Raw genomic sequence first — 19081 nt, forward strand, 5'->3', positions numbered from 1 at the left:
AGCTGAACTAACCAACAAAATTACCAAGACTGATCAACAGTCTGCACACAATAATAAATATAATGTCCTTACCTTTTAAAGACTTGTAACAAATAATATAACAGTGTAGCACGTAGAGCCGAGGAGATAACACTAATAAAATTAAATAAACAGAAACTCTAACCCGGTCAGAGCATCAAAACAGAGAAGCACATTATTACAGAAGTAAGTTTTAAGAGGAGTAAGTCCACAAAATCTAGGCGAAGTAATGCAACGACGATATCTTCAATAAGAATCCGAATTCTGTAGAGCTGGAAGGCCGAGTGCAAAAAATAAAAATAAAAGAAGAGCGAAAAAGACTCCGCTGTATAGGTGATGCAGTTCACCCCGATATCAAGAGTTTAACATAGTCTCCTGCTTCCTCCGCTGAAATAAAGTCCTTCTGAACACCATTATATGTAATGCGAAGCCGAGCTGGGTGAAGTATTCCATAGCGAGCGCCCTCAATACCACGAAGTTGACGCCGAACCTCGTTAAGAGCTCCTTTTTAAAAATATCGGCGATGTCCTTCCTCAGTAAAGCCAGCAGCTCAAGCCTGAAGTGCACAGCGAGGATGGTTTGAAACAGGCTCCTTCATCAATGAGAAGCAAAGAAGAGCCAGGCTGAAGTTTTCAAAAGGATTGGATGGTAGAGGGCTGGAGTAAGGTCATCTTCTCGGAGTCCAATTTTCAGCTTTGCCCAATACGTGGTCATCTAATGGTTAGACGGAGACCTGGAGAGGCCTACTGTCTCGCACCCACTGTGACATTTGATCATCTGTGATGATCTAGGTGTGCTTCAGCAAGGCTGGAATTGGCAGACTTGTCTTTGTGAAGGATGCATGAATCAAGCCATGCACAAGGTTGTCCTAGAAGAAACTTGCTTTCTTCTGCTCTGACAATGTTCCCCAACTCTGAGGATTGTTTTTTCCAGCTGGACAATGCTCCATGCCACACAGGCAGGTCAGTCAAAGTGTAGACTGAGGACCACCAGATCAAGACCCTGTCATGGCCAGCCCTATCTTCAGACCTGCACTCCATTGAAAACCTCTGCAGTGTGATCAAGAGGAAGATGGATCGTCACAAGCTGTGAAACAACGCTGAGCTGCTTGAATTTTGGTGCCAGAACTGGAATAAAGTCACCCAACATCAATGTGAAAGACTGGTGGAGAACATGCCAAGACACATGAAAGCTGTGATTGAAAATCAGGGTTATTCCATCAAATATTGATTTCTGAACTCCTCCTAAGTTAAAACATTAGTATTAGAACGTATTTTTTTGCACTGTTTGAGGTCAGTGTTGTCAGACAGGTTTATAAAAAAAAAAATCTTTGTTAAATATGTGTGCAACAATTATCGGCACCCTTTTAGTCAATACTTTGTGCTACTCCCCTTTGCCAAGATAACAGCTCTGAGTCTTCTCCTATACCTGATGAGGTTGGAGAATACATGGCGAGGGATCTGAGACCGTTCCTCCATACAGAATCTCTCCAGATCCTTCACATTTCGAGGTCCACTCTGGTGGACTCTCCTCTTCAGTTCACCCCACAGGTTTTCTATGGGGTTCAGGTCAGGGGACTGGGATGGTCATGGCAGGACCTTGATTTTGTGGTCAGTAAACCATTTTTGTGTTGATTTTGATGTATGTTTTGGATCATTGTCCTGCTGGAAGATCCAACCACGGCCCATTTGAAGCTTTCTGGCAGAGGCAGTCAGGTTTTCATTTACTATCTGTTGATATGGGATGGAGTCCATGATGCCATGCATCCTAACAATATGTCCAGGTCCTATGGCAGAAAAACCCCTGAACCTTAAAGATCCACCACCATAGTTAAACATGGGCATGAGGTACTTTTCCATATGGCTACCTCTCTGTGTGCCAAAACCACCTCTGGTGTTTATTACCAAAAAGCTCTATTTTGGTTTTATCTGACCATAGAACCCGAACCCTATCATTTGAAGTTCCAGTAGTGTCTGGCAAACTGAAGATGCTCGAGTTTGTTTTTGGATGAGAGTAGAGGCTTTTTTTCTTGAAACCCTTCCAAGCAACTCCTGGTGATGTAGGTGACTTCGGATTGTAGTTTTGGAGACTTTCTGACCCCAAGACACAACTAACTTCTGCTGTTCTCCAGCTGTGATCCTTGGAGATTTTTTGGTGACTTGAACCATCCTCTTCACAGTGTGTTAGACGATATAGACACATGTCCAATTCCAGGTTGATTCATAACATTTCCAGTTGACTGGCACTTCTTAATTATTGCCCTGATGGTGGAAATGGGCATTTTCAATGCTTGTGCTATTTTCTTATAGACACTTCCCATTTTGTGAAGCTCAACAACCTTTTGCCGCACATCACAGCTATATTCCTTGGACTTACCCATTGTTATGAATGACAGGGAATTTGGCCTATGTATTACCTCACATGATACACTCTTTTTATTTTGTCATTGTTGATCCTAATTTTAGCTTTGTTATTGATTTGCCGGTTACTAAATGTTATAAACTTCGACCTAATTCAATTCAATTTTATTTGTATAGCGCTTTTTACAATAGACATTGTCTCAAAGCAGCTTTACAGAAATATCAACATGGTATACAGATATTAAAGGTGTGAATTTATCCCAACTGAGCAAGCCACTGAGTGGCGACGGTGGCAAGGAAAAACTCCCTAAGATGTTTTAAGAGGAAGAAACCTTGAGAGGAACGTGACTCAGAAGGGAACCCATCCTCATCTGGGTAACAACAGTTAGTGTGAAAAAGTTCATTATGGATTTATATGAAGTCTGTATGGCCTTAGGAGCAGCCGTAGTCCCAGCAGTCTGGAATTAGAGAAGATTTGAGCTCCATCCAGAGGCAGAAAGGATCTGGATCTCTAGTATCTCCATAAATTCGTGTGGGGCTCGGCGAAAGGAGAGAGGGAGAAAAAAGATTATTAAGACTGCGAAGTAGTAGAACAGAATCTAGTCAGGGTAGGCTTGAGTAAACAAATACGTTTTAAGCCTAGACTTAAACACTGAGACTGTGTCTGAGTCCCGAACACTAATTGGAAGACTGTTCCATAACTGTGGGGCTCTATAAGTGAAAGCTCTCCCCCCTGCTGTAGCCTTCACTATTCGAGGTACCATCAAATAGCCTGCATCTTTTGATCTAAGTAGGCGTGGCGGATCATAGAAAACCAAAAGGTCGCTTAGATATTGTGGCGCAAGACCGTTTAGTGCTTTATAGGTTTAATAAAAGTATTTTATAGTTAATGCGAGATTTTACTGGGAGCCAATGCAGTATTGATAATATTGGTGTGATATGGTCGTATCTTCTAGTTCTAGTTAGGACTCTAGCAGCTGCATTCTGGACTAACTGGAGCTTATTTATATTCCTACTGGAACATCCAGACAGAAAGGCATTACAGTAATCTAATCTAGAGGTGACGAATGCATGAACTAATATTTCTGCATCATGTAGTGACAATATGTTTCTTATTTTAGAAATATTTCTGAGATGAAAGAAGGCTATCCTAGTAATATTATCTACATGAGCATCAAATGATAGGCTGGAGTCAATAATCACTCCAAGGTCTTTAACTGCTGTACATGATGAAACAGAAAGACCATCCAGAGTAACCATGTGATCAGAAAGATTACTTCTAGCTACACGTGGGCCTAATAAAAATATTTCTGTTTTATCAGAATTAAGTAGAAGGAAGTTAGTTAACATCCAATGTCTAATGTCCTTTACACAATCCTCAACTTTACTAAGCTTCTGTCTGTCCTCTGGCTTCGCTGAAACATACAGCTGTGTATCATCAGCATAACAGTGGAAGCTAATTCCATGTTTACGAATAATTTGACCTAGGGGTAGCATATATAAAGTAAAGAGCAGTGGGCCTAAAACAGAACCCTGTGGAACTCCAAAAGTAACCTCAGTACGCATGGAGAAATCACCATTTACATCTACGAAGTGATAACGATCGGTCAGATAAGACCTGAGCCAGGAGAGGATTGTTCCCTTAATACCAACAACATTTTCTAATCTATCAAGGAGAATAGTGTGATCTATAGTATCAAAAGCTGCACTAAGGTCGAGTAACACAAGCAACGAAACACAACCCTGATCATAAGTCAGTAGAAGGTCATTTACTACTTTAACTAACGCTGTCCCTGTGCTATGATGAGGTCTAAATCCTGACTGATACATTTCATGAATGTTATTCCTATCTAAGTATGAGCATAACTGCTTTGCTACAACCTTTTCTAAAATCTTAGAGATGAAGGGGAGATTTGATATTGGTCTATAGCTGGACAATTGAGACGGGTCAAGATCAGGTTTTTCAATCAAGGGTTTAATAACTGCTAATTTAAGTGATTTAGGTACATAGCCAGTGCTTAGGGAAGAATTGAGTATATTTAAAAGTGGTTCAATTACTCCTGGACAAATCTGTTTAAACAAACATGTAGGTACGGGATCTAGTATGCAAGTTGATGAATTGGCTGAAGAGATTAATGTAGCTAGTTCGCGCTCTCTAAGCGAAACAAAATACTCTAAACATTGATCTGATATTGCTACATTGTCATGTAATGGGTTTGTTACAGTACTGTCCGGTTTTAATTTAATGGCCTGTATTTCACGTCTAATATTTTCAACCTTATCAATGAAAAATTTCATGAAATCTTCACTGCTATGTAATGATTGTGTTTCTCTCTGTAGTGGTTTTATTCCTAGTTAATTTTGCTACCGTGTTGAATAGGAATCTAGAATTGTTTTTGTTATCTCCTATTAAGGTGGAGAGAGAGACTTTTCTAGCATCGCCAAGAGATTTCCTATATTTCAGGAGGCTCTCCTTCCATGCTGTTTGAAATAGCACCAGTTTGGTTTGATGCCATTTACGTTCTAATTGTCGAGTTGTCTGTTTTAAGGTTCGCGTTTGATCGTTATACCAGGGTGCTAACTTTTTTTCTCTAATTATTTTCCTTTTGAGTGGAGCCACTCTATCTAGCGTGTAGCGGAGTGTTGACTCCAAGCTTTCAGTCTCCTGATCGAGTTCTATGGGATCTGACGGTGATCCAAATCTAATTGATGTTTCTGCGAGGTTATTTATGAAGCTCGGTGCAGTAGCTGATGTGTAGGTACGTTTTACACGGTAGCGAGGCGAGGTGGAAATATTATGATCAATACGTATTATGAACGAGATAAGATAATGGTCTGAGACAACTTCAGACTGCGGAAAAATTATAATATTTTCTATACTTAGTCCGTATGTTAGTATGAGGTCAAGAGTGTGACCACCATTATGAGTAGGCCCGATTACGTTCTGATTAATCCCTACTGAATCTAAGATGGACACAACCGCTAATCTTAGAGGGTCTTCCAGGTTATCAAAATGAATATTAACGTCTCCGACGATTAATTCTTTATCTACAGACACAACCAGGTTTGAGACAAATTCTGCAAATTCACTAAGAAATTCAGTATATGGCCCTGGGGGTCTGTAAATAATAATTAGAGGAATTGACTTATTTTTTGTGGCTACATAACTTATACTGGTATAAAGAATTTCAAAAGAATTAAATTTATAACTAGGTTTTTGTGTGACGACTAGATTTTGACTATGGATGAGACCAACACCTCCTCCTCTACCAGTTGAACGAGGCTGATGTACATAACTGTATCCAGGAGGACTGGCTTCATTTAATGCTATGTACTCGTTTGGTTTAATCCAAGTTTCTGTTAAACACATTAAATTACATTCCTGATCAGTAATGATGTCGTTAACAATAAGAGCCTTAGACGCAAGAGATCTAATGTTTAATAGTCCTAGCCTCAGATCAAAAGTGCTGGCTGTGCATTCAATATGATTTAATTTTATGTTAATTAGGTTACGAAGATAGACTTTCCGAGATTTTCTATATATTTGTATAGCTCGGGGAACAGACACAGTCTCTATAGTATGTATTACCGGTGCCGGATTTTTAATTGAACATTGATTATACTGAATGTTGTTATTATTGGAAGATGTACTTACGGTAGGCAGTCACTTGGAGTGTAGCGCCTTGGAGATGTTGTCTGACAGCAGTTCCGAGCCAAGGCTGCTGGGGTGCAGGCCATCAGGACAAAACAACCTAGGACGCTCCCAGAACAGATTCCAGTTATTGACAAACACCAGATTCTGCTCATTACACCAAGAGACTAACCAGTCATTTAATGCTAGAAGTCTACTGAACTTTTCTGCTCCACGTCTGTATCTGGGAAGAGGTCCAGAGACGATGATCTTCGCGGTGGGTGATCTGCCTCGTACCATCTTGATCAGGCTGGAGAAGTCCCTCTTCAGAACCTCCGTCTGCCGCAGCCTGGTGTCGTTCGTCCCCACGTCCCCAAACAGACGTTCCGCACAATGGAGTCCCCGACGATCACAGCGTTGGGTCTGGTCTGACGGAGAGGGGCGAAGCGGGTCCTGGTTGGAATCTCGAACACCGGAGGTGGAGAGGGTCCAGCCCGCGCCTTCCGCCGCTGGTTCACCCAAGGCCCGAGGTGTGTTGGCGCCGGCGTGACGGAGACCACGGCTGGGAAAGTCCTACGTGCACGGTCCCTGCACAGAGAAACACACGGCGTAGAGGGGCTGGGAGTGGAAATACCACGCTGTGTGTTTACCTTGGATATGTGGGCAGAGGCACAAGATGTTTCCAGCGCAGTTTGTCGCTCCAGCAGCTGGGCCTGCTTGTCGAGTAGGCCGCGGATCTGCTTCTCCACATCCTCCAGTTCCAGCCGCACCATGTGAAGCTCGAGCGAGTCCTCATCTGCACTCAAAACCGGAGAGACAGCAGACATATTTGTTTTTTAAACAGAACAGCGGTAAATGAGAAATGTGAAACGTAAACAAGGCTAGCGGTAGGTGATGCTAGCGGGCTACGGGCTACAAGCTAGTCGCAAGCTAGTCGCGGATGTTTGTAAAAAAAAAAAACAGATCAAATTTAGCGACAGCGCAACGTTACGATTGTTTTATCTAAAGTAGTGTCAGTTAAAATTGTATAACGTAAGGTAAATAATTTTAAAGTATAGAGATTAGAAGAAATTAATGTAATAGCGTTAGCTCGAAGGGTGCTGCTTCCTCAGTGACACTTCAGGTTGCCAGATACTCTCCTATTTGCTCTGAAGCTTTACTAATGTTTGCTCAGTAAATTGTGTTTTCTATTAAATTTTCATTCCTGTGTACAAATAATTTCTCTAAATTTTTTGAGAACAGGGAAAGCAGAGAAATTGGTATATAATTGGAGAAAATATCTCCACTTTTATAAATAGGAATGACTATCACTGTTTTCATATTGCTTGGAAATATACTTGTTTGAAAAGAGTGATTGCAGATATGTGTATATGGTTTTACTATATATTCTATATTTTTTTACTAATGACATCAATTTCTGTACAATATGTGTAATATTTATTCTTATGGCTATTAACAATGTGAAGTATTTCATTTTATCAACTCTCCTAATAAATAAATTAAAACAGATGATATTCATGATAATTAATTACAGCCTTGCAAGAAAGGGAGCACTCCTTATGAGAGTTTCAGTGGCTCTGAGCTCCAAATACGAGAGCGCTTGAGTCCATGCGCCACCTGGTGGACATTCTGGGAAGTCTAAGAAATGTATTTAATTCTAATAAACTGGTCTGATTAGTCCTGGGGTATTCTGTGTGATAGGCTTCCTGATCCTGCATGAAAAAAAGGCACATTTTTTAATTCCACATCTGTACCAGTCACCAGGGGAAAGGGGGTGGAGCATGTCAGGATGGAGGGTTTTATAATTTGTCTATTTATGTTCCCTGGATTTATTGATGTGTGAAAGTGTCAGTACTTTTCAGTACCTCCTGTCTGCAGAAACAATGTAATGATTTAAGAGCGAGGAACTGGGAGTGTGTATGAGATGTGTGTATGTGTCCGGTCACTGCAGGCTAGATCACCGCTTATCTTTTAGTCACTGACAGGACGGAGAGCCGTGAGGATCTTCTAGAGTTACCCTGTTTGAAAGTGTTTGTTTATCTGAACAGCACTCGCTGTCTTTTAGTGCTAATCCATAATAATAAGTGGAGAACATTTTAGCTAACATCTGTCTGATTCCTGAAAGAATCTGTAGTTCTCTTACGACAGGTTCTGGTCTCTTATGGTCTTCTAGTAACCAGGTCACATGTGCATCTTTTTTTTCTTTATAAACACAAAGGGTTCTATAGGAAGGCTTTATACTGAAATGTGTATGATAAACATGATTTTAATTTAATCATATGTGCATGTATAGATTTATATTTTATTCTGTTTATCTGCTTCTCTCTTTCAGTATCTGAATCAGCTTCCACTGCTGTATGGGTGAAGTTAAATCAGTCTGCTGATCTGCGCTGTGAATATAAATGTTCTGGTTCGGTTAAATGGACTCTGTTCACTAACCCAAATGATATATTGGCTGAGTGTGATCAGACATCCTGCAGGTCATTAAAGGAGGGATTTAAAATGTCCCATGATCGGTACCTGAAGGGAGATCTCACCCTCACCATCACTGCAGCTGATGACAGTAAGAGGAACACGTACACGTGTTGGTGTAATGGCAGCAGCATTGCTGATGTACGTCTCAGTATCGAGCGTAAGTGTCTTTACCTGCTCTGTAACTTATAAACTCTTACTGATTTAGGTTTAATGTGTTATATCACATTTACATCCAGTTAAGATCTTCAGTGTTTTTTCTCCTCAGTGTTGACATCATCAGTTCAGATAAAACCTGGTGAAGATCTGAAGCTGGATTTGCACGTGTCAGAGGGAGTGAAGGTGATCTATCAGGGTGGAGATCCAGCAGATCCACATGGTGAAGAGATCTGCAGTGTGTATAGAAGCTCACTACACTGTACAGATGAATACAGACCGAGAACATCACTCTCTAACACAGTTCTTACACTGAGACGAGTAAAGTCCACTGATGGTGGTGCTTACACCGTCCGAGACACGGGGAATAATGAAGATCTTCATACTTACGCAGTATCAGTGAGAGGTACGTATTCTGTGCGTGCGTGTGTGTGCGTGTGCGTGTGTGTGTGTGTGTGTGGGAGCAGGGGGCGGCACCATTACTCTAAAAGTTGTGGGACAAGAGTTTTGTCCTAGAGAAGATGTACATGTGTTATTTGTGTATAAAAACATACAGACTAACTGTGTATTCTGCTTTCAGTGCTATATGGATCCAGGGTCTGATTATAATACAATAACAGGCACAACACACCTTTTTATGAACGTCAGAGTAGTTTGTTTCGACTCCACACCCTTCATTTTGCATTTTACGCCTCAGGCAGCTGATATCAACAGAAAATCACTTCAAGTTAGATAGCACTAATTCTAAAACATCTTTTAAAAATCGAAGACATGTTCACGTTCCGCAGTAGGCTGTGTGTCGCTGTAGTAACTGTTTCCTTAATCATTCCTCCAGCAAGCCTTATTTACTTTATTTGAATAATGTCATTTGAGGAATGTTCCTGTAATCGATACAGAATATGTGCATATGTCATTTCAGATATTGAAATATTAGAGATACTGATTCAACACACGATTATTAAGTGTCAGTGAAGTGCGGTTAACCCTTTATTGCTCATAGGAGATCCATTTTAGGAGAAATGTCCCGCCCCCCAGCTGAACTGGAAGCTTTGATTGGTTTCTTTCAGACCTGTCTGTTTTTACCTGAAGTGCTGGTCACCGCTCCAGTAGTTTCAAAAGTGCCGGGACAAATGCCAGCTTGCCCCCTTTGCTCCCGCGGCACCTGGGTGGGAGGATCTGGGGAAGGGGGCGGGGCTTCCTGACAGTGTCTGGTGACATCAGAGAATTCAAAACACTCCTTCAAATGATTCCAGCTTCACAAATAATTTAACATAAAATATCATTTGAAATATTTAAAAACCTATTTGATCATGGTTAAACAAAAAAGTAGTATACACAAATAAAACTATATAAAGTTTCCTATTAAAAATTAATAATCCAGAGCTGTTCCTGTTCCCCCCGGTGAGCAAGTGAAGAATATTACTCACCAATTCATCATTTCTGCTCTGAATTGTGCAGTTTAGATACGTTTGTTGGTCACAGCAGGAGGAAATGACATCAAATGACAGGAAGTGATTAAAGGGCTCAAGACGTCAAAATGATGACAATACAGTTCTGTTATTTAACCTTCAGTGTAGTCTTATCATGATTTACTGATAATAACACCTGTAACAAACAATTAGAACACTCACGTGAGTGTTCTGTGTGTGTGTGTGTGTGTGTGTGTGTGTGTGTGTGTGTGTGTAGAGATGCATCCGAACAGACAGCAGGAGAGCGCTAGACCAGTGTGGACGATTGTCCTGATAGTGCTGGTGGTGCACTGGTTGTTGTGCTTGTTGTGAAAACGAGGGGAAACCTGTAAGTACCCGATGCATGACTGTGACATCAGAGACCACATGACTGTGACATCACAGATCACATGACTGTGCTGTAAACAGAATAAAATCCCCAGCACATCCCCCTGATTAGACGCCACTCAGTCACTGCGTGGACACTTCCACAACAGAAATATAATTATCACCTATAAATGACACTTTTACTGTCAGAATAGTTCCACATTTTATTCAGTAATGTCACATGATCACTGAGAGAGAACACTTCACCCTTTAAACATCAGATTATTCATAGTTTAAAATATTTATCTGAACACTCAGCATTACATACTCTGCTCTGACTCTTTAAAAGTGAATTCCTCCAGTCTCACACTGAGAAGGAAATCCTCTACACTTTCTTTATAAATAAACACTAAACTGAATTTTATTCACCAGGCTTGGAGGAGATGTGATGAAGTTACTGAGAGTGGGCATGTGGAGCTGGTCAATAGTGTGTAATCATTATTAATAGTGATTAATGACTTTCTGTGTGTGTGTGTGTGTGTGTGTGTGTGTTAACTTGTACAGAGGAACAGAGAGATGAGCTCAGAAACAACACGGAATAACCGTAATGATGAAGATGAAGGTCTACAGCAGGATTAATCTGAGACAGTGCAGGACTGGAGTAAACACGTTCAGTCTTACAGTGTTGATATTCCAGCTCTCTACTCACTTTCTGGAAACAGCTGAGTTCATGTTTTATATTCTACTGTTTTTAATATTTCATATTACACAAATTTTCTTTGAAAAAAAAAGATTTATACTTTTCATTGCCATTTTTTAGACATTTTATAAAAGTATTATCAACTTGAAATGTTTATTTTTAAATATAATTTTTTTTTAAATACAATTAATTTTTTTCTGTTTTTCCTACCAAACCTTCACATCCTGCTGCATGTTGTATATTGCAGAAATGCTGTTAAATAGCACACTATTGTATTCTTGTCATATTTCCCACCTCTAGTATGTGCTCATGTTTGTGTTTAGCTGATAATCAGCTATTTACGTTCTAACATTTGCTTGTTTATTACTTTCTGCAGTTGATGTGATGTAGAATATCAGATGTGTTTGTATAAATCCAAAGAATACAGAAATTACAAATAAATGCAGAAAAACACAAATATACTTGTATGTTTTTCTTTAGGAAAATAATATTTGTTGGGGCTTTTTACCAGGAACATCAGAAAATATTTAAAAGATTTATCCTTTAATGTAATGTTATACTTTATTCTGTCTTTATTCAATAAAATCTGTAGCTGCTTCATTATTCCATCTGTAAAAGAAGCAGAATTTCTCCTCCATTACTCCAGTGGGTTTTCGGTTCTTGGAGGTATGACTCTCTCTGGATAAGATTCTTTGATAGACACTATAATAGGCTGTGTCACGTTTCAAAGGTAGATGCGGAAGCAATCGCAGATTTACACTGTTTTATTATATAAACCAAACGAAACACAAAGGATACTTGGACTGATGCAAAACACTGTGGTACAGACTACACATAAACTAACAAGACCAAAACACGGTAAAATGGAACATGGTAGTCTAATAAAAACGTAAGACAGGGAAGCATTGTGCAAACAATGGCTATATGTAAGTGTACTCGTTAACAGAAACGTGATCCAGGTGCACGTGGTCATGTGACATATTGTACAGTTCAGTGGCTGATGGGAACTGAAGTCCAGAGTTACCTCCTTGATATATGACAGGCTGTTAATATTGTTTTTTATAAATGTGGTCGATATCAGATTCCAGTGTGAACTGACCATGGTCCTGAACTGACCCGCATGTGCAAAAGAACAATATGATGATGCATCACACACAGCGCGCTGTCCTATGGAAATAAACATGGAGGCCACTGCAGTCAGTATTTATGCGTTAGGTGCTTACATTTATAAGGTGATGTGCAGAGGAAGCCAGCAAATCCATGAGCACTCGATAAGGAGGAAGAGGATGAGTAGAAAAAAGGCAAAAATTTTAATGATTGCATTTTGTGCAGCAATGGCATCAGTATGGAGGTGTGTGTGGATGTGGAGTCAGAGCCAGGAGTGGTGGGATAAATATCACTAAAAGGATCACTGATCATTTATCAGTCCACTAAACTGAGCTAATAGCTACTGTCCCCATTCCTTTCTGGATCTTCCACTCATAAAAGTGCGGATTTAACACAATTTGGGGTTATTTTGTGCAACAACAGCTCTAGTTCTTTGTATTTCGTCACCTTAGACTTTTCAACATTTTCCATGTCTTCCACTAAAACTTGCACCTTTAACTTATTTACCATATATGGTGGATCCTGGCATTCATGTTGAAGTAATGGTGGGCGATAATTCGCTAAAGATAATTATCACAATAGAATTTTCTTTAATATAATTTTAATAAAAGTTCGATAAATGTTCGATATATGTTCATGCACCGTGCATGATATGTGCATGAGCACAAAATACTGCGCGAGTGCGTGTTGCAGCTAATGTGGAGTGGAGAAATGAGCGACACTGAAGCAAATGTAGAACTGCTAACGACCAGCTCGAAGGACAATGACATCGTTGATAGAAAATGTAATTTGGAGATATTTATGCTTTTTAGCCAAATCAGATGTAAAACAGCAGTGTGCACTGCAAACTGTGCCGCAGGTCCGTGCCAGCAAAGACAGCCGACACCACGAACCTATTTCACCATTTCAAACATCACCTGTTAGAACACGCAGAAAGTAAAAAATTACAGGTACAAACTAGCATTGTTAGTGGAAGGAGACCATCTACAAGCACCAGGCTGGTATTCAGTGTGACTACACAGCAGCAAACCATCGTAGCATCATTTTTGAGCACCGTGTCTTATGACAAAAAAACGAAAAGACCCGAAGACATCACAAATGCAGATGCATATTGCATTGCAAAAGACATGCTTCCCATTAGCACTGTGGAAAATGAGGGATTCAAGAAGCTGATCAGAGTCCTTGACCCCAGATACGAGCTACCAGTTCGGAAACATTTCGCACTGACTGTACTTCCTCGGCTGTGTAGTGTAGGGAGACGGTAGATGGCAGCTGCAAATGGTGCCATTCTTTGCCACTACTTCTGATATGTGGTCTAGTCGCACGTCTGAGCCTTATATGAGCCTCACTATTCACTTTACAGACATAGACTCGAATCTTCAGAGCAAATGCCTCCAAACGGCTTCCTTTCCTGAAGACCATACAGGTGAAGTTATTGCCCCCGGAACGATTGAAGCATTCACCTCCTGGGGGCTGAGTAAAGACAGACGAGTATGCATCACAACTGATAGCGCTTCAAACATGATAAAAGTAACTTCAATCAACAAATGGGCACCGCTTCAGTGTTTTGGACATCAACTAAACAGTCTGTGTTCCTGAGGTGAGGAGTATTACCGTCTAATGTCTGTAAAAAGTCATTTCTGCTTGGTTAGATTACACCACTTTTTGTATTGTTAATGCAATACAGTTCCATTAAATGTAGCTAAAGCTAAAGCTGTAGTAACAACAACAATAATGATGATGATGATATTGATGATGATAAAATCATTTTAAAATAATCAAACCAATTACTTTATTTATTGTAGTACTTTGTGCTTAAAGGTTAGTGATTATAAGCATGCTGAAGCAATATTTGAAACTGAAATACATGCTGATTTAAATATTTAGTAAAATATTTTCCCTCATATTTTGTTTTTACTCAGAAATAATTATATTCAACATCTCTATTTCCATTCATTTTCTCTCTTAGAGAGAGTGGGGAAGGACAAGAGAGTGGTACAAATTGTGAGGCTGTGTAAAAAAAAAAAATTTTGGCTGCCTTCTCCTTCTCCTGGAAAAAGAAGAGAGACCTGGCAGCTGCTCAGGAAGAGCTTAACTTACCCAAGCACAAGCTGGTGGCCGAGTCACCTACAAGGTGGGGCTCACGTCAGAAGATGGCGGCAAGCAGCACAAGGCTCTCTCTCAGGTACTTACTACTGACAAGAAAACCAGGCACTTGGTGCCCACCTGGCAGGACATGGATGTGCTTTAGTCAATGAACGAGGCCTTAAAGTCGTTTCTTGAGTTCACAGATTCACTCCCTGGTGAATCGTATGTGAGTGTGTCCTACCTTAAATTTCACCTCTTCAGAACAGAGGTCCTGAATCCCTCTGATGATGACACACAGCTCATAATGGACATAAAGACAATGGTCATGGACTATCTCAATGAGAAGTATGATGACCTGATAACAGATGACCTGCTTGATATGGCATCCTTGGTTTATACGCGCTTCAAGACCCAATACATCAAGCCAGACAAGATTGAGGCAATCAAAACAAGAGCAGTGTCTTAATTAAAAATTAATTCAATTAAATATTTACAAAATATATACAAACAGCTCTTAGCTGGGCTACCTTCCACACAAAGGATCAAGCTATTTATTTGGCACTTCCTTTGCACAACCATTCTCCATCAACTACCCACACAAATGTACATATGACCCATGCGTATATAGTCAAGGCTCCGCCCACATGGATAATTCTACTAAACGGGTAAGTGTAAGGTGAGTATTTTAACAATCGGCACATAGCAGATATTCTTTATTCTGAACATTAATAAACAAAATAAACAACAAAAGCAATAAACAAAATATGCATATGATAAATAACTCAGACAAATAACAAATAACAAAAAGAATATTCTCCTTTTCCCCTTAGACATAGACACATGGAACAGTCTCGCCGCCAGAGGCGTTGCATAGGCGCAGCAGGGTAAAATGTCCTATTAATGGAGTCTTGATCCACCAGACCCAGAAGACACATGATAGATGATCCACAACACAAACAAAGACAATGACTAACAAATATGCAGATAAGTAATAAAGATGTTGTGATAAAACTTATCTGGTGTGTGTGTGGGGTTATTGAGAGAGTGATTAGCAGGAAAAAGCGGGGCATAATGAAAACTTATGTGTGTATGAGAATAAAGCAGTAGCACAATCCCAAGTGTGCACCCATGGAAAAGGCTAAAACAATGGTATGTGTGTGTGCAAGTGACTTGTAAGGCATGTAGATGTGCTGTCCCGGCCGGTGACAGAGTGCTCTGTCACATTACTGCCCTCCTCTCAGGATTGACGAGGCTCAGCAATCAAGGCAGAAATTCTGGGATGTTATACTTCCCTGCCAGGTGACTGATCTGAAATTGAAAGGGCCGCAGGGACAGGTACCAGCAAGTCGCCCTGGCAATATGATCCTTCGTGGTGTGGGTCCAAGTCAGTTCTCAATGGTCTGTCTCTAGGCTAAATTCCCTCCCAATTTGGTAGTACTGGAGGAGTGTTTCTCTAGGCAGAAGTTTGCAGCTGAGGTATAGAATGGGTCTCTCTTGTCTGACATCCCCTTGGGCTAGCATTGCTCCAACCCCCTTGGCTGCTGTATCCACTTGGACCAAGAACATTTTTGTGAAGTCTGGCCTCTGTAGAACTGGAGGTTCGCACAGGTGCTGTGTCAGCTGTGTGAAGGCTCGTTTGCAGTCCTCTTTCCAGAGCACCGGATTCTTAACTGTTTTGGTGAGGGTCACCGTTATGCTGGAGAAGTGTGGTATGAAGTACCTGTACCACCCAACTAGCCCTAGGAAGGATCGTACTGCTTTCTTGGTGTGGGGTCTTGGACAGTTATGGATATCTTCAATCTTGTCAATTTGGGGCATCACTTTATTGTTTCCCAGCTGGAACCCCAGGTACTGTGTCTCTTGCCTCGCCCATTCACACTTAGCCACATTCAGTGGCAGGCCAGCCTCACAGATCTTGTTTGTGACTCAGCGCAAATGGTGAAGGTGATCATCTCAGCTGTCTCTGTAGATGACCACATCATCCAGCTATGCAGCACATTAGTCTTCACAGTCTCGGAGAACGTGGTCCATAGGATGTTGGAATGGCATAGTTGTGGCATAGTTGTGAACATAGTTATGTCCAAATGGCATAGTTGTTAACTGGAATAGGCCCATAGGTGTCCTGCAAGTGGTGTACTCCCTGGACTTCCTCTCCAGTGGAATCTGCCCGTAACCCTTACAGAGGTCCAATGTGGAGATGTATCTGTCTCTTCCAATTCCTCGGGTAGGTATCAAACTGGGACACAGCATTGAGTTTCCTAAAGTCCATGCAGAGCCTCAACGACCCATCTTTCTTCTAGACCAGGACAATCGGACTATTCCATTTGCTGGTTGATGGTTCGATTACCCCCATGTCTCTCATCATGGTAAGTTCCTTCTTCAATGAAGTTATTAGACTCTCTGTTATACGATATGGCCTCTGCTGAACAGGAGTTGGGTCAGACAAGTTAATAGTGTGCTCCAACACACTAGTTTTTCCAGGTTCTGGTCTGAAAAGTTCAGAGTAGTCTGCAAAGGTATTCATCAGTTTCTCCCTCTGTTTACCTTCCAGGCTCACTGCGGACTGGGGACATCTCACAGCCTCGACATCCACCCCATCTTCATAATTCTCCTTATCAGGGACTACGTTGCATGCTACCAAGGCCTTCTTTCCTTCAGGTGTCCTATCTTGCCATTCGTTGAGAAGGTTGACGTGGTAGATTTGGTTCTCTTTTCCTCTGTCTGGATGGTGAACCTTATAGGTGACTGGACCCATCTTCTTTATCATATAAGGGCCTTGCCATTTTGCGAATAACTTGTTAGTTGCTGATGGCAACAACAAGAGCACCTTTTGTCCCGACTGGTATTCATGGTGTCTAAGCATACTGGTCATACCAGAACTTCTGGGCCTTCTGGGTTTCTCATGATTCATAACGGCTTGCTCTCAGTACGTCTCCAAGCGGTCTCGCATCCGTAGCACGTCCTGGACAATACCTTGCTCTCCCTCAGCGAATGAGGTTGGTGCCTCTCAGTTCTTTTTCAACAAGTCCAACGGGCCTTAGACAGACCAGCCATACACCAGTTCGAAAAGTGAGAATCCTGTAGAAGCTTGGGGAACTTCATGGTATGCAAATAGCAGAAACGGTAGCCATTTGTCCCAGTCCTTAGCTGTGTCACTGACAAACTTCCTCAACATGTCCTTGAGAGTCTGATTATATCTTTCTACATGTCCGTCAGTGATATGGACTGGTTTGAATGGGGATGATGCCAAACTGTCAGTGGAGTAGTTTCATGAGACGTGCTGTGAAGTTGGTGCCTTGGTCTGTGAGGATCTCATTTGGTATGCCAACTCTGGAAAAATGCTGTACAAGTGCACTGATTGTATTGGTTGCCAGCACTGCTTCTCTCCAGTGGTACCATTATATCCATGGCAATCCTCCAAAATGGCATGGAGATTACAGGTCCCGCATACAGCGGTGCTCTGGCCGACCTGTGAACAGCACTTGTTTTCTGACAGATAGGACATGTGGAGCAATATGTAAAGACGTCTGTATATATGGAAGGCCAAAAAAACGGGAACTGATTCTATGGTATATTTTCTGGTATGCTACGTGTCCTGACAAAGGTATGGTGTGTGCAAGGTGTAAAATGAGAGATCGTGAACACAACAAGTCCTTTGACACCATCAGACAGACCATAGAGAACACCATTTTCCAGAACATACATTTCAAAAACGTATGTGTGGAGTGTTTTAGGCATTGTTATTCTGTTGACTATTACCTGTCTATATTATGTTTCAGCCCAGGTAATTTTTGAATTTATGGTAAAGGGAGAGGGAAGTTGGAGGACCTAAGTGACACTGAAAAAAAAACAAGGTTTAAAAACATGTTTAAAATAGACAAGCAATTTTGAAAAATAAATTTTAGGCTAAATGGGGAATCATACTAAATACCAAACTATTATATACTACTATTGTATTATAGAAGTAATCACACTAAACATGTATTTTATTTCGGTATTATTTACTTAAATATGTTAGTGTATATTAGTGACCTACTGTAGAAACAAGTGATGAAAACTATGCGATGGAGCATCAGTGATGATGCAGGTCAGGAGTGCTGAGGGGACCATGGTGAGGATGAAAACATAACAAGGTGTGTTTCAATAAGGAATAAAGAACCATGATATACTGTCATATAAGGAAAAATATTAAACTGAATATATGTATATATGAAGATCAATGATGGTACAGGTCAGGAGTGATGAGGACCAATGATGATACAGGTGGAGGGTCAGGGTCTTGTAACCTGTTGGACCGGCTGCAAAGCAAATTTTTTATGCCTTCTTAATTGTGTCATTGCTCCATTTAATCTCTTTTGTGCTTAGTCTGCCTAATGCCTTAATTTGGCCTCTTGTAAAAGCTTTCATTACATTTTTGTCCCTAATTTTCTTTGCTGCATTTTCCTTCCTTATTTTTCTTAGTGTTGCCTTTGCTGTTTTGGTGATTTTTTTCTTGTCTCTTTAATAGTTTTTTTAAAAAGATCCAATTGATTGGCTGGTGACTCATTGCTATGTTGACTGGCTGCTGGCTGACTGGGTAGTATCAGGGGGTTTATCAATACTCAAATTGATGCTTCCTCGTTTCCTCGCTCCTCCGTCCTCCAGCCCGTGACCCGGAAATCGATTGACGTCAACCATCTTGAAGGACATCTAAATTCTCTAATTGCATGAGGCAAAGAACGAGGAGTGAGGAAGCTTCCAGAGGATCGAGGAGTGAAGATACACAGGTGTTACT

General features: G+C 40.8%; 1 protein-coding gene across 1 annotated transcript; it reads right to left on the minus strand.

Moving 5' to 3' along the window:
- Positions 1-2805: 2805 nt before the first annotated feature.
- LOC128610764 (uncharacterized) lies at positions 2806-17062 on the minus strand. The gene is made up of 5 exons (XM_053630180.1): positions 16852-17062; positions 15838-15977; positions 12727-12779; positions 9721-9890; positions 2806-6805 (listed from the first exon to the last, which is right to left on the minus strand). Exons 1-5 carry the CDS (start codon positions 17060-17062, stop codon positions 6336-6338), a joined length of 1044 nt encoding a protein of 347 aa, XP_053486155.1. The 3' UTR covers positions 2806-6335.
- Positions 17063-19081: the final 2019 nt, after the last annotated feature.

Source organism: Ictalurus furcatus, chromosome 7 (genome assembly GCF_023375685.1).
Source record: "Ictalurus furcatus strain D&B chromosome 7, Billie_1.0, whole genome shotgun sequence".
In the NCBI taxonomy this organism is placed as follows: domain Eukaryota; kingdom Metazoa; phylum Chordata; class Actinopteri; order Siluriformes; family Ictaluridae; genus Ictalurus; species Ictalurus furcatus.

What these genes read in the sequence shown, in the direction of transcription:
- LOC128610764 (XM_053630180.1), bottom strand. Translation starts at nt 17,062, where the DNA reads ATGGGTCCAGTCACCTATAAGGTTCACCATCCAGACAGAGGAAAAGAG. An exon ending in GTCCGCAGTGAGCCTGGAAG is followed by an intron (nt 15,978 to 16,851) that starts GTAAACAGAGGG and finishes TCACCAAAACAG; the next exon opens with TTAAGAATCCGGTGCTCTGG. An exon ending in AGCGGTGACCAGCACTTCAG is followed by an intron (nt 6,806 to 9,720) that starts GTAAAAACAGAC and finishes TTTTGAGTGCAG; the next exon opens with ATGAGGACTCGCTCGAGCTT.